Source organism: Trichomycterus rosablanca, chromosome 12 (assembly GCF_030014385.1).
Source record: "Trichomycterus rosablanca isolate fTriRos1 chromosome 12, fTriRos1.hap1, whole genome shotgun sequence".
Lineage (NCBI taxonomy): Eukaryota > Metazoa > Chordata > Actinopteri > Siluriformes > Trichomycteridae > Trichomycterus > Trichomycterus rosablanca.
In genome coordinates this window covers 20,583,254-20,599,518 of record NC_085999.1, presented here as the reverse complement: position 1 = coordinate 20,599,518, position 16,265 = coordinate 20,583,254, and the positions used below count along the sequence as shown (strand labels likewise).

The 16,265-nt window shown below is 38.1% G+C and overlaps 1 protein-coding gene across 1 annotated transcript in view; it reads left to right on the top strand.

The window, feature by feature from the left end:
* mao (monoamine oxidase) overlaps window positions 1-15,438 on the top strand; it is a 41,439-nt gene extending 26,001 nt beyond the window's left edge. Inside the window, exons 4-15 of the mRNA XM_063005826.1 lie at window positions 9-113; window positions 236-327; window positions 432-573; window positions 7,484-7,633; window positions 9,733-9,892; window positions 11,207-11,303; window positions 11,431-11,484; window positions 11,589-11,646; window positions 13,347-13,444; window positions 14,345-14,456; window positions 14,951-15,013; window positions 15,110-15,438. Of these exons, the coding sequence (XP_062861896.1) occupies window positions 9-113; window positions 236-327; window positions 432-573; window positions 7,484-7,633; window positions 9,733-9,892; window positions 11,207-11,303; window positions 11,431-11,484; window positions 11,589-11,646; window positions 13,347-13,444; window positions 14,345-14,456; window positions 14,951-15,013; window positions 15,110-15,265 (1,287 nt within the window). The 3' untranslated portion in view covers window positions 15,266-15,438. The remainder of the gene's footprint in view (window positions 1-8; window positions 114-235; window positions 328-431; window positions 574-7,483; window positions 7,634-9,732; window positions 9,893-11,206; window positions 11,304-11,430; window positions 11,485-11,588; window positions 11,647-13,346; window positions 13,445-14,344; window positions 14,457-14,950; window positions 15,014-15,109) is intronic.
* The last annotated feature ends 827 nt before the right edge of the window (window positions 15,439-16,265 follow it).

The following is a 16,265-nucleotide window of genomic DNA, read 5'->3' as shown; positions in this document are numbered from 1 at the left end:
CATTCTAGGGCAAATCATACCCCTTCAAAGGGCCTTTCCCCCCAGTATGGAACCCATTTGCTTTTATGGACTACAACAACCTCTGGAGGACGATGGACAAGATGGGTATGGAGGTACAGTCAAAATTAACCTTATGACCTATCAGGTTATCAATTTTTTCTGAGATTAAGAAATGATATCATTATTATATTTTTGCATGTCCTAAATAGTACCTGAATGTGCATTTATACTATAGATTCCAAACGAAGCTCCTTGGAAGGCCCCACATGCTGAAGAGTGGGATAAGATGACCATGAAAGAGTTTTTTGACAAGGTTTGCTGGACAAGGTACTGAAGAAAGTGAAATATTATGCACATTACAATGTTGTTGGTTTTTTTCAGGTTAAATGTATTTTTAAGGTCGCTGATGCAGCTGAAATTTGTTTGTGCAGTGCCGCTCGCCGCTTTGCTACGCTGTTTGTCAATGTAAACGTTACCTCAGAACCTCATGAGGTCAGCTTACTCTGGTTCCTCTGGTATGTGAAACAGTGTGGAGGCACCATGAGGATTTTCTCCACCACCAATGGAGGCCAGGTAAACCAGACCAACTTTTAACAAGATTTTACAAAAAAAACAACCTGAGAAATTAGTCTGTCGTTCTTTCTCTGCAAAAGTTTAGACATTGTGGGAAAAAAAGCGGTTGTTAAAATGCTTTCAAAAATAAGTGTTTATTACTTTCAATTAACAAACTGTAAAGTGAATAAACAAAAGAGAAATCGAAATCAAATCAATATTTGGTGTGACCACCCTACAAAACGGCATCAATTCTTCTAGGTACATTTGCACACAGTTTTTAAAGGAACTTGGCAGGGAGGTTGTTCCAACCATTTTGGAGAACTAATCACAGATCTTCTGTGGATGTAGGCTTGCTCAAATCATTCTGTCTCTTCATGTAATCCCAGACAGACTCAAGGATGATGTTGAGATCAGGAATCTGTGGAGGCCATATCATCACTTTCAGGACTTCTTTGTTCCTCTTCACGCTGAAGATAGTTCTTAATAACGTTGGCTGTATGTTTGGGGTTGTTTTCCTGTTTCAGAATAAATTTGTAGCCAATCAGATGCCTCTCTGAAGGTATTGCATGATGGATAAGTATCTATTTCTCAGAAATGGACAGAAATGCAACACATTTGTGGAAACTATTGCAACATTTAAACAGTATTTGACTTGTAGAATATAGTCTAATTATTCTGTCTCTCTTTTTTTTGCCCTAAAAATCTTATTTTCAAACATGTCTTTGCTTTTTCATTATCCATTTAATTATTTTGTTCAGATTTAAAAGCACAAAATTTTTATGTGAATTAGAAATAGATGTGTGCACTAGAAATATGTTAAATAGCAACAGCAAATCTGATTGGTTTCTCTTGCTGTATCTCTGGTACAGTGATACAGTGATAGTCCTGAGATAGTCCTGAGATTTGTAATAACTGTTCAACAGTTTACAGCAGTGAGGACACCATTATTCCTGACCAAATCCCCAACTCCATTTGCTGAAATGCAGCCCCAAACTTACAAGGATCCTCCACTATGCTTCACTGTTGCCTGCAGACACTCATTATTGTACTGCTCTTCAGCCCTTCAGTGAACAAACTGAACTTTAATTGAAGTGTTATATGGGTTATATAAAGTACTATATGGGTGTGTTTGAAAACCTAGTGAGCTGCCTTGCTGTCTTTCTGCCTACATAGGCAGCTGCCTAAGTAGAGAGGATTCTAATAAGTCATTGACTGATACGGCATGTTATTTGAACGCGCTATTTAGACAGCGATTCCATCATTTTTCGCTAACTAAGCTAACACAGTTAGCCTCATGCCATTCAAACCAATGGGATGGGGTGGCACAATGCGCTAGCATGTCAACTAACATTTCCCTTCGTATACCGAAAATGGTTAAATGCGCTGACGAGCCCGAATTTGCAAATAAAAACACTTGTGCAAGTTTATACAAATTAAAAATCAATAATAATTTATTAATGTTTTAAAATAACTCTGTTTGTTTCTCCGCACCGTCTGCCATGTTTTTTATTTTTCTGTGAGAGAAGTTGTGCCGCACTGAATGCTGGGATTGCCTCCACCACTAAGGCAGCATCGGATGCTCCGTCGTTCTTGAGTCAAAATACAGTTTAAATTTTGAGATACTTTACTAGTGAGGGTATTAAGGCATCTAGGATTTTGAACAGCCTAATTCTCGGGAGCGCAGGTGGTATGACGTGAAATGCTGTCTATGTAGAGAGCTCGCTAGGTTTTCGAACACACTCTATATATATATATATATATATATGCAGCTCTTGCTGGGTGTTCCCGATCTGCAGTGGTCAGTATTTATCAAAAGTTAGGAAGGTGGTCATAATGTTATGCCTCATCTTTGTATTTACCTTTTTAACACTTCGATTAAAGTTCAAACACTTCAAAGGAGCAGCACCCCCTTCCACAATAAAAAACTACTGTAGGGAGGTTTCATCTTTCTAAGCCTTCTTTTAATGTTCGTTGTCAGAAATTCTTACCCCACCGGCTCATAAACGCTGGATTTTCAATGGCAGTAAGTGGGACGAACCTCCCTTTAGAGAGGTGGTTTTAAGGGCGGGCGGAGTATAAAAGGAGCATCCACCAGGGCTTAGATTTTGCAAACAAATATGAGTCGTGGCTAACTGATTTTGTTGACAGTTTTCTTATAAAGTTTGGCACAATGTTTCTCAACACAAAACTGCAAAAAATTTAGGTCACCATCTACATAGTTCATAGTTATTATTATTATATATATTATATATTTTTATAGTTCAAAAATAGATATTATGAAAATATTCAGGGAGTTGGGGGAAATCTTGGTGTGTAAAGGCCAAAGGTGGAAACTGCTGCTGAATGTGTGTAACCATCAAGATTAAATGCAATTCACTGTGATTAGATTACATTAATGAAGTCATAACCCAGGTGCTAATGCAATGTATGGAAAAGGTAGGATTATGAATATATTGTAAGATTGTGTGAAAATAACCAATTTAAGTAATTGCAACAGACATTGTAACACAAGAGGGGAGCACATTAATATAAAGATGTTATTCACCCAGCAGCCAGCACTACCTCACCATTCACGTCAGAGGTATGTTTTTATAGAATATGAATCGAATTCAACAATGCAGTGGCATAAAGTGGTTTACTAAAAATGTGAAAATGAGGCCTTGCTGAAATTTAATGTAATTTTTTGGCAAGCTTATCTAGAGAGTGCAGTTCACAGGGCCGTGCTGACAGCTAAATGACTCCCAGCACATTGACTCTTGCATTCGCACAGCAAATGTTACCTTTCAACCATGCACGCATCTTGTGTGTTAACATTGTAATCAGCATTAAAGGTGGTCAGTAAGAGATGTGCAGTCGGCTAGAATAAGGCAAGCATCTGTTGGAAAGGAAGAGCATTGCTGAAAGGCAGGTGTGTAAGAGCAAATTGGAAGTGACTGTCCCAGCACCCCAAAATCCTGTAATCAGTGCTTCTCTTCATTCTTTACCCCTAATTTTGCTTAATCATAGTGCTTGCAGTGAGTGATTTAAAGAGCTGGAGGATAGCCATTCTTGGTTGTTGGTAAAATAATGAATGCTTAGCTGACATTGCCACAAAGGAAGGGACATGCAGGGTAATAAAAGATTTTTATTATGAGGTTGGAAAGAGGAAATTCTAAGCAGTAGAATGAAAATCTTTGTAGCTTGAATATAATTTTCATACATAAATATTAAGCTTAAATATATAAAGCCAGATAAAAGTAACAGACACAGTTAACAAGGACTGTGGTAAAGCTCTGAGCTCTGTTGTCCAGACAGTGTGCATTGTGAAGTTTGCTGATTGACTTGAAATGCCTCTATCAGAACTTGTTTTTGCATGAAGAAGAATGAAGAAGAATGCCTTTATTTGTCATTTATACATATACAGGTGTACAGTACAACAAAATTCTTTCTTGACATATCCCAGCTTGTCAGAGCACAGGGTCAGCCATTGTACAGCGCCCCTGGAGCAGAGAGGGTTAAGGGCCTTGCTCAAGGGCCCAACAGTGGCAGCATGGCAGAGCCAGGATTCGAACTCTCGACCTTTCAACTGATAGCCTAAAGCTCTACCCTAAGTATAAGTATGCTAATACTGCAGCAACAGAAGAAACAACACTTTGCTTTCTCTTGATCATTTTTTTGTGATCAGATAAAATTGAAAAACCTCGAATTAAAAATGGTCAAAGAGAGCCACAGACTGTCAATCCCCCACCCCCCTTCAACACACGTGCAGCCACTGGCCACTCAAAGCCCAGTATCACATATGAATAGCCATGCACTACCATCTTATGCGGGTGCTTTGACCAGTCAGCAAAGATCGTATAACCCATGCTCACTCATTTCCCTCCCTGCAGACACAGACAATCGTGATACCACAGTTAAGATTCTAACTTGGCTTCCAGCAGTGGTAGATCACTGTGCCACAAGAGTGCCCTTTACAACGTTTTAAAATGTTAGAGCACACTTTTACCACTGAATCTGAAGATGAATGCGCTTTTTATAACAAGTTTATAACAAGGTTATGGCTGCATAGTGGAGCAAGAACTCCAGAGCTCAGTAGACCTGGGTTCAAACCTTTGCTCTAGTCATTTTCTGTGAGGAGTTTTGCAAATTTCTGCAGTTTCCGCACATTTCTAAAAAAGTTTTACATTAAATGGCTGTCTGCCTTCTTTAAATCGACCATAGTGAGTGAAGAGAATTGATAAATATTAGGGCTGTCGAAGTTAACGCGATATTAACGCGATCTCAATTTAACGCGATTTTAAAAAAATAGTGCCGTTAACGCAAATTCTATTTGGCCCTGTGAGTCATCCGTAGTTCATGTTGAGACTTGCCACCGTTTTTCATTTGCGGTTTGTTAACATAATGTAACCGAGCGTTGTAGTGATGCACTCGCTTAATAAAGAAAGAAATACACGCTATATTCACAAGTTGTCGGGAGCAAAACACTTTATTAACTCCTTCTGTTACGGTATCGAATAGCGGACAGCTAGAGTCATCACGTTAGCCAAGCATGCTATTCCATGAACTATGGAAGCCCCAAAGGGTCAAAACACACTCACCTGGTGTAGAAACGTCCATCAAACCATTGTCACGATACAACCACAGAAAAGTCTGTTACAATAACTATGCCTTATCCCACCTAAAGCAAATTTTAACCTACAATCTGACATTTATACGAAGTTAAGGGTCTCTGCTGGATAGTATTACTGCCTAGTATGTGAGTGAATAAAACTCCCTTAGTTTTCTCTTGTCCCAGCAGTTTTTAACATAAGTACATTTAGCATAAAATGTGTTCACCATTTTAATTGTAACATTTCACTTAAAAATCCTTGTTTTCTTCTTTTTTTTTTTAAATGTGATTAAAATTTTTAATCGTTTGACAGCCCTAATAAATATCTAATGGCAATGGATTGGTGCCTTTTCTAGTGTATCTCCTTACCTTCTGTTTGGTGTTTTTTTTGGTACTCCACTCTAACCCAAATCAGGACAAAGCAGTTTTTAAATAAGCCAAACCCATTTCCAGAAAATTTTGTAAACTTAACTAACAAAGGAAAAGTTCCAGTGTTTTCACTTACCAGCTTAACTGTATTTTGTAGATATAAACAAATTTAGATGTTTGATGCCTGCAACGCTGTTACATAACTAGGGATGTCCCGATCACGTTTTTTTGTTCCCGATACCGATCCCGATTATTAATTTTGATCCTGATCCGATACCGATTCTCAAACCGATACTTGTATTTTCTAGATATTGTCTAGATAAGAACTAGATAATACTGTTCACACAGTGCACACTTCAAGTACATTACAATTATTCAAATTAATCCAGTGTATATGTTTAACAACTAAATAGCTCTGCAGTGCTGAAGGGAAAAATGCTGCATCCAAGCTATTGCTTAATGTTTTTGTATTTTTACAAAATCAATCAAAATGAGTGAGATAATTAGTTTTACTTTAAACTTTACATTCAAAGAAAAAAATGTTTAATGCAGTGATACACTAAAAATGAACAGAAATCTGTGTAGCAGCTTAACTTGAATATAAGAAAAAAAGTTACTTAAAAGCATTACAGTAAAACCTGAATACCAAAATAAAATGGAAAGGCTCTTTTGTTATGAAGGAAAGCCAGTTCTTAAAGTGCTTGTATTGTGACAATGGTTTGATGGACGTTTGTACACGAAGTGAGTGTGTTTTGACCCTTTAGGCCTTCCATAGAACATGAAATAGCGTGCTTGACTCAACTGTCGGCTATTCGGTACCGTAACAGAAGTAGTTAATAAAGTGTTCTGCTCCCGACAATATGTGAATATACCGTGTATTTATTTCTTTATTAAATGAGTGCATCACTACGTTGTTTTGTAAACCGGTGTGATCCTTAACTCACACACTCTCACACATGAACGCAGCTCTGCTCCCACCGCCTCATGAAATGCTCACACTGCAGACGTTACACTTCACTTTGGACTTGTTTTACTTTTCAATTTAAAGTATTTCCACACAGCGGACATGCTGACGTAACACAAAAGATCGGGATTAAGATCGGGTTTAGTAAAGCCGATTCCGATCAATTAAAAAATGCCTTGATCGGCCCCGATCTTTGAGATCGGATCGGGACATCCCTATACATAACCTTTGCATTAATTACGCTGTAAGCATTGGAAACAGAGTACACTAATTGTTGCAGTTTTACAAAAGGATTTTTTTTTACAAGAATTCAGCTAATCCTGTTTAATAAGAGACGTGTAATAAGACTGAGCCTTCGGTGGATCCTCCTTTTATAGCCAATTATTATACCCTCATCTGTTACCAATTCATCTGCTTGCTGTCAAATGTTTCAGAATGATGTAACTTAACATTCTATAAAGTTTTTACTTTTGTTTTGCCACATTCCAACTTTTTTGGGTGTAACAATTTTACATTTGTTTATTAATTTGTTTCAAATATGAGCTTAATGGTAATATGATGGCTTACTAAAACATTAATTATTTTGTATTTTGTCACTAAAATAACAGGTCAGCAGAATTAACAAATTAGAGATTTTTGTTTTTAATGCATTTTAGAAAACGTTTGGACTTTTCCAGAAATGGGGTTTGTATAAATATGAGCATAGGAGTGGTAGATCTCCATTTTATACTGTGTAAATTACTTATCTGGTCCCACCTTCATGATTGCTAGATGGTACTATGGTATGATACATCAGAAAATAAAGAAAAAAATGTTGTTTGTTTCATATATAAGCATAACTGTTTTATAAACGTGTTAACGTTCTGATCTTTTGACATATAGAGCCATCTGTTGATGGTTAAATACAATGCAAACCAAATTGCTATGAAAATATAGTACAAAAAAAACCCACACAGTGTATTTGGCCAAAGGCATCAGTTTGTCCTTGTTTAATGTTTTGTTTTCAGGAGCGGAAGTTTGTGGGAGGCTCGAGTCAGATCAGTGAGTGCATGGCAGGAGAGTTGGGCGATCGAGTCAAACTGCAGAGTGCTGTGTGCAGCATTGACCAAACTGGAGACATGGTGGTAGTCAAGACCATTACTGAGGAGACATACAAGGCAAGCAACACAGCATCACAACATCACATTCATATGTTTTAGTTGTTTTAACATTTTATTAAATAATCACTATTCTCTAAAGACATTCCACTACATTTTGGAACTTGACTGAGGGATTTTAGGTACTAATTATAAAGCCTGTTAAGGTGTTTCATATGAAAGAAATGCAAATAATGTAATAATGGCCCCCACAGTGCACAGGAGCATTGTCTTTTAATAACAGTCAACAGTTTATCATGTTGAGTTTCTTACTGACTGCAAGTGGAATTGCAGTTGCATTAATTGATAGAAGGGAAATTGCAGTGTTACAGCAGCAATTTACAATTATCACAAACTTCACACAATGACATGTCAATGTAGCACAGGAAAGAATGAAAAAAGTAAGTAAGTAATGTAATGCAAAAAAGAAGATATAAAAATATAATAATATAAAAGTAAGAATATAAGACATCTGGGGGGGGGGGGTAAGCCTAAAAGGTGCAGTTATAGACATTATGTGTGCAATTATAAGCTGTGCAAATAAAACAGTACCATGTGCAAATTTGCAAATCAAGTAGTACCATTTGTAAGGTTTATTGTCTTTTGTGGGTACTATAGGTTGCCACAGCTGCGGGCAGAAATTACTTTCTGTAGCGCTCTTTATTGCAGCGGAGTTGGCGGAACTTTCCACTGAAAGTACTTTGCTGTTTAATCAGCAGGTCATGCAACGGGCGTGTGGTGTTGTCCATTATATTGAGCAGCTTGTGCAAGATTCTCTGATTAACAACTAGCTCTAGGAGCTCCAGAGCAAAACCCAGCACAGAGCTAGCCTTCCTTATAAGCTTGTTCAGCTTCTTGGAATCTTTGGCTCTGATGCTGCTTCCCCAGCAGATAGATGCATAGAAAATTGCACTTTCTACAACAGACTGATGAAAAATATGTAGCTGCATACATTGAAGAACCTGAGCCTTTTTAAATAAAGTCTTCTCTGGCCCTTTCTGTAGACAGCGTCTGTGTTACAAAAAAAACACATGGCTTTCATTCCTCTGCCCTGACACTCTTTAACCACATGCAGAACCAATAAAACCGTCAACTAAGTCCACTGCCCTCTCAGTGCACAGAAGCGAAGCACAGAAGCAAAGAGTCTTTTTCCCCAGATGATTTAGGTTTGTGTACTGCTTACCGGCCATGGCACCCAATCCCTGCTCTAAAGCTTCAGACTGAATGTTCTTATGCTGACAGTACTCAGTAGTGACAGCTGAATTTGATAATTGGGAGCTGCTTGTACTACACATGCTTTGGCACTAAGCAATCTAGTTTTTTGAAGTTGTGAAAACTTACTGCAGTTTGCTGTGGCTGAGCTGTTGTTGTTCCTAGACTTATCCTCTTATAATAACAGTAATCAATAAACTGATGCAGCTCTAGCAGGGCAGACATCTGACTTATTGTTGACATGCTGGAAAGGTGGCATACTATGACACTGCCACATTGAAAGTCACTAATCTCTTTTTTGACCTTTGAATTTGTTAGGTAAAGTCAGATGTTAAATAGCAGAATTCTAATGTGTTCACACACAGTGTTGACATTATTATTATTATGATTACTATTATTAATATTATTATTTACAGTAATAATAAACTTAAAATTGGACTGAAGCATGTGTGTAGGCATGTAAGTTTAGGTTTGATTACTAATCTGCTCCTCATCTCCCTGCCCTAACCATATCCTCTTTCTCCTGCTAAAGCTCATTAAAGGTTGCTGCAGACTGCATTAGCCATTTTGAGACCATCTGATAAGTAGTACTAGGGTGCCCTTATTCATTCTTACAAAACTGTGAATGTAAATCTGTAAAATGTAAATGAGTGTGAATCAGTGAGTAAAAGGTTTAGTGTTTGGTACTGTGTAATGAATTCATGTATTCCTGTCTGACCCACTGCAACACTGATCAGGAAGCAGTTGTTCTCAAAATGAGAGTAAGAGAATGAGAGAAGTTGCTGCTGAGCTGTTTGAGCATCAGTTGAGCATTTCGAGGGTGTGTGTAGACTCAGAGTTGCTAGTTTATTAAGACTGTTAATGCAGCATATGTTAATGTGTGATATGTCTTCTGTTTTCTACATTAGGCAAAATATGTGATCCTTGCCATACCACCAGGACTAAATCTGAAGATCCATTTTAACCCTGAATTCCCTCCCCTGAGGAATCAACTCATTCACAGAGTACCCATGGGCTCAGTCATCAAGTGCATGGTTTACTACAGAGAAAATTTTTGGATAAAAAAAGGTAATAAATCAATTTAAAAAAACCAGTTTGTTATGTTGTCCCCTACTGACTGCAAGTGGAATTGCAGTTGCATTAAAACACACGGTTTTTGTCCCTCTACCCTGACTCTCTTTAGCCACATGCAGGCATGTTTTAAAATGCATGATTGTAAGAAATTTAGAGATTTCCCCATCTACAGTCTATGGGTACATGGATAGTTTGTACACCTGTGTATTTTGGAGATGCTGTCATCTAGATGACATCTTTTTCAGGAATGTTCCTGTTAGTTTTTGCAAGACAATGTCACACATTCTGCATGTGTTAGAACAGGGTGGCTTTGTCGTGCACATGTTGGTCTGCCTGCAGTCCAGACCTTTTTTCTCAATAAAATGTGTGGTGCATTATGAAGTACAATATACAACAAAAATCACAAAATTCTGAGCAGCTGAAGTGTTATATCAAGCAAGAATGGGGAAAAAACTCTCTTACAGCTGCAACAACTGGTGTCCCAAACAATTACTAAACATTGTTAAAAGAGTGCTGTTACACAGTGTTAAACATGCTGCTTAAATGAATGTATGTTAAAATGTGAATGATCTTGTTTTTGTAAATATCTTATATCTTTGTCGTCTGTTTTTAATTACATTTTTATATGTAGTCATGTCTTGTACATAAACACAGTTCACTTAGATAAATAAAAACATTTACCTAGGTTATCTATAGATGATCTAAAACATATAAGTGTGACAAATATGCAAAATTTAAGAAATTGGTAAGGGGCAATTTTATTTTCACAGCACTATGCAGTGTCACTAAGGTTTTTGGTTATCTATGGCAGCGCTTCCCAGCCTTTTTTGATCCAGAGACCGGTTTCATATAAGATATAATTTCACGGACCGGCGGGGGCGGGAGGATATAAAATAGAAGAACTGTAGAATGGAAAATCGGTGGGAACCCTGAGTTTTTTTCGCTACAACGAGACGCTGCTCCCACTTAGTGATGATTACAGACACTAACACCCCAAGAGTATTGAAATTTAATTGCTCGTATCGATTTCTAATTATTTATTCTTTCTGTGCAGCCCAGTAATAAATGACCCATGGACCGGTACCGGTCCGCAGCCCGGTGGTTGGGGACCATCGTTCTATGGCACAATATCCCATGTCGGCCTTATTCACGACCAAAAATACCAACCTACTGTCATATATCAAACTTAATTCTTACAATAGGTCTAGGAAGTACTATTGTGACTAACGGAAGACACATTGTTACCCCTAAAATACACATTTGAAATAAATGTTTAATGTCAATGTTAATTATGCTGTTTGGTTAAAGGCTTTTGTGGAAGCATGGTGATCGAAGATGAAGAGGCACCAATCGGCCTGACTTTGGATGACACTAAGCCTGATGGAACAGTGCCAGCTATTATGGGGTAAACTTGTGAAAAGCTATAAACACTTATATAACTACATTTTCATTTTATAGAGAGAAAGACACATTTCCGTTTGACATAGCTGGCATAAGATATTTAGTAAAGCAGACCTTTTCCTTTCCTCTAGTTTCATCCTTGCACGCAAAAGCAGAAGGTTGGCAGGGCTCACAAGGGAGGAAAGGTAAACGCATGTACAGACAAGTTTTTCATTTTAAACTGTTCTGATCTACAGACATGATTGACATACACTTTGAAATCTTTGGTGTTTTTTATTTATCCCCATAGAAAAAAGAGGATCTGTGAAATTTATGCTCGTGTCCTAGGCGCCGAGGAAGCTTTGCATGTGAGATTCTGTTTTGTATTACATTATTTGGACGTGAGAACCACAATAGTGGAGGCAGCAAAGTTTGCTAAAAATGTTATAGTGGAAATGAGCCTACTTAAGCTTTGACTGATCTCTTCATTTAAAATAAAATAAAAATGTATGTGTATACATAATGTTACAATGTTATCATTACATTGAGGCTACATTGATTTTTCAAGCAGGGTAAACCAAATAATTTTATAAGGTGCAACACATTGCTTGATTGAGTTCCACATGGGATGCAGAACTACTTGTTCTAGTTCCTCTTAAGGAAACAGAAATTTCTCTTACGTACACACCCTGCAGAATATAAAATCTTCTGTCTGAATGAATTATTTATAGCATAGAAATGACAAACAGAAAACTGTAAAGCAGGGGCATTTTAAAAGAAAAAAAAGTCAAATTACAAAAGAATGCTGCTGTGACTAACATTTAATACATGTTTTACATGATACACATGTAAAAACAGCTAATAATAAACCTTTAAAAGAAAGCTAAATGAAAGTTCTGTTAACTTGAAAACAACATAAGCTGCAGCACTGTAGCCAGTATAGTTCTTCATGGTTTACATGTCACAGAGATCAGCTTTTTAAAATGATTTTGTTGCATTATATAGTTTTTAAAAGAACTACCTTATTGCTTTGATCTTGTGTCCTTTGGGACTCCTTTGATGGTGTAGGGAGGAAAAACTATGGGCAACATTAGTACACCGATCAGCCATAACATTAAAACCACCTCCTGGTTTCTACACACACTGTCTATTTTATCAGCTCCACTTACCATATAGAAGCACTTTGTAGTTCTACAATTACTGACTGTAGTCAATCTGTTTCTCTACATACCTTGTTAGCCTGCTTTCACCCTGTTCTCCAATGGTCAGGACCACCACAGAGTAGGTATTATTTAGGTGGTTGATCATTCTCAGGCCTGCAGTGACACTGGTGGTGGTGGTGTGTTAGTGTGTGTTGTGCTGGTTTGAGTGGATCAGACACAGCAGCGCTGCTGGAGTTTTTACCTTGTCCACACTTTCCACTCTTTTAGACACTCCTACCTAGTTGGTCCATCTTGTAGATGTAAAGTCAGAGACGATCACTCATCTATTGCTGCTGTTTGAGTTGGTCATCTTCTAGACCTTCATCAGTGGTCACAGGACGCTGCCCACAGGGCGCTGGAAGGGCTGAATATTTTTGGTTGGTGGGCTATTCTCAGTCCAGCAGTGACAGTGAGGTGTTTAAAAACTCCATCAGCATTGCTGTGTCTTATCCACTCATACCAGCACAACACACTAACACACCACCACCATGTCAGTGTCACTGCAGTGCTGAAAATGATCCAACACCCAAATAATACCTACTTTGTAGTGGTCCTGTGGGGGTCCTGACTGTTAAAGAACAGGGTGAAAAGTATGTAGAGAAACAGATGGACTACAGTCAGTAATTGTAGAACTACAAAGTGCTTCTATATGGTAAGTGGAGCTGATAAAATGGACAGTGAGTGTAGAAATGAGGAGGTGGCCATAATGTTATGGCTGATCGGTGTATATATATATCATTTTAAGGAACACATGTTACATTCCAGCATCCTGTGCATGAGTATTACAAAAAGCAGTCATTTATAGAAGATGGCCTGTAAAATGGCATGTGTGGTAAAACTAAAACCTAGTGTTTGGCTTTTTTTAGCCTGTACATTATGAAGAGAAGAACTGGTGTGAAGAAGAATATTCTGGTGGCTGCTACACCGCCTACTTTCCCCCTGGCATTCTGACACAGTTTGGCAAGTATGTGAACATTTAGAACATTATCTTGGCATTTTTGCTATCCAGTGCCTGCAATTTATCTCAGAAACGGTCATAAATTGTCATAAATAGAAAGATCAAAAGCAACTGCTATAGTAAAGCAATACTACTTATGTCAATAAGACATGTCAACAAGACTTATAGCCAGCCTCAGCTTTAGTGTCATAACACTATTAGGTGTATCATAACTAGCTCTGACATTTTATTATTTAAACAACAGAACCTTTGAGATGAGCATTAAGATTAGCTAGCTATAATTACAACACAGTTTATTTAAAACCTTGAGACAGGGCACTCGAGGGGTACAGCTTACCACCGCTGAGCTCTGAAGGTTGAATCTCAGCTCTGCTATCAGTTGGCCAGGCAACTAAACAGATGTGATGGGCTGTACGAGATACTGTAAGAACCCACCTCATGCAGTTGAAAAAGAAGCAACTGCCTACCACATACGTCAGAGTGGGTATGGGTAGGGCATTCCTTTGTCAGGTTAGAGGTTCGCAGTGGTGAGAAACTATATATCTGGGTGATTGGTAACTAAATTGGGAGATAAAGGCGAAGATCCAAAAAATTATAAAATTTAAAATGAGACAAGTATGTATTTAATCTTTTGCTTTATCCTGGTCAGAGAAACACTTGATAACCAAGTAGGAGTACCCTGGACAAGGTGCAAATCCATAGTTTCCATTCTCCTCACAGCCCTGACCCTATCCATGTGTACAGGGAAAAAACTGCTACAACAAATTGGCTGCCACAGGCTAAAAATCAGTTCTGCAGGACAACAGACTTTGTATGGAACTGGTAATGTGAAGTAACAGTTCTATGTCCATAACTGTTTTCTAAAAGTTTATATGTCTAAAAGTGTTCATTTCTTTTCCTGTACAGAGTGCTGAGGGAGCCCGTGGGCAGGTTGTACTTTGCAGGCACTGAGACGGCCACAGAGTGGAGTGGCTACATGGAGGGAGCTGTACAGGCTGGAGAGAGAGCAGCCAGAGAGGTATGAGAACACACCAGTTATTTTCTTCTATATTATTTTTTAATATTTACAGGTTTTTTCTTGAAATGTTTTGATTTATTTTTTTCCGTGGTTTGAAGTTTTCTAAGATGAGAAATATTTTGGCAGCACTTACCTTTCATCATGACACAAACATCAAAAGTAGCCAAAACTTGTGACATAAGCATGTGATGTTATCTGTTATGAGAGCATATTAGAAATGGGTTTAAATAAAGTGTCATTTATATTTTGGTAAACTTTTAATTATTTCTTGCACATTACATTGCTAAACAAAACTATTTTTACATGTTGCCATTTTTTACACACTAAAGTAGATCTGATGCCACACAAAGGTTCTGCTGCATTTTTTGTTATTGTTGATCTTGTTTTTTTCCATGATTAACATTTTGTGTAAATTATAATTATATCTGTGTAGGCATTTATAATCTTGACCTAAGTTATTTTATACTGTTTTAATGAATTGGTTCTTTTTTCAGATTATGTGTGAAATGGGAAGACTTCATTCAAGTCAAATTTGGCAGACAGACCCAGAGTCGCCGGTAAGTACTTAAATTCTATTGTGATTATTAAAACTCTTAATGTATACCAGTGCTATTTTACAGAGTACTCATTGACATGGACTGACATTGTTTTAGGATGTCCCTGCACTGCCGTTTGTCACCACTTTCTGGGAGAGAAACTTGCCATCTGTCGGAGGATTTCTCAAGTTCTTGGGCATGTCTTCATTCTTGACAATCGCCTCTGTAGCGGGTGTAGTAGCCTACAAAAAGGGACTCCTACCCAGGAGCTAGAGTGTACATTGTGTGTCACTGCGCTTGGCTGAGACCGATGTCTCCATTTAGTATACTTATCAAGCCTCTGGTACTGACAAGGCACAATCTCACGTCATTTAGTAATGAGATTTTAATATTCAGTTCATATCACCCACGCTATTTCAGCAATCACTAGGACATGATGGGTTGGTTTATTACAGTTTTAATTAGGAAATACCATTGTTAAAGAATATATATACAGGGTGGGCCATTTATATGGATGCACCTAAATAAAATGGGAATGGTTGGTGATATTAACTTCCTGTTTGTGGCACATTAGTATATGGGAGGGGGAAAACTTTTCAAGATGGGTGGTGACCATGGTGGCCATTTTGTAGTCGGCCATTTTGGATCCAACTTTAGTTTTTTCAATGGGAAGAGGGTCATGTGACACATCAAACTTATTGAGAATTTCACAAGAAAAACAATGGTGTGCTTGGTTTTAACGTAAACCAAACTTTATTCTTTCATGAGTTATTTACAAGCTTCTCTTTGTTTACAGCCATTGACATGTCGCAGAGGTTAACACGTGAGGAGCGGATAGAAATTGTGTTGATGTCTGGTGAACGCAGTACCCGGGTCATTGCAGCAGATTTCAATGCAAGACACCCTACGAGACCACCCATCTCCCATGCTACAGTTAGCAAACTGCTTGCCAAGTTTCATGAAACTGGTTCAGTGTTGGATTTGCCAAAATGTGGACGCATGAAAACTGTCACTAATGAAGAAACATCAGTGGCTGTCCTAGCTTCATTCAGCAAGAGCCCACAGCGTAGCACTCGCCGCATGTCACTGGAGAGTGGCATCAGTCGAACATCCCTTCTGCGGATATTAGCTACTCACAAATGGCACCCTTACAAACTCCAGCTGCTGCAGCATCTCAACGAGGATGACCCAGATCGGTGCACTGAATTTGCAGAATGGGCAAAACAAAAATTGGAACAGGACCCTCAGTTTACACAGAACATTTTGTTCAGTG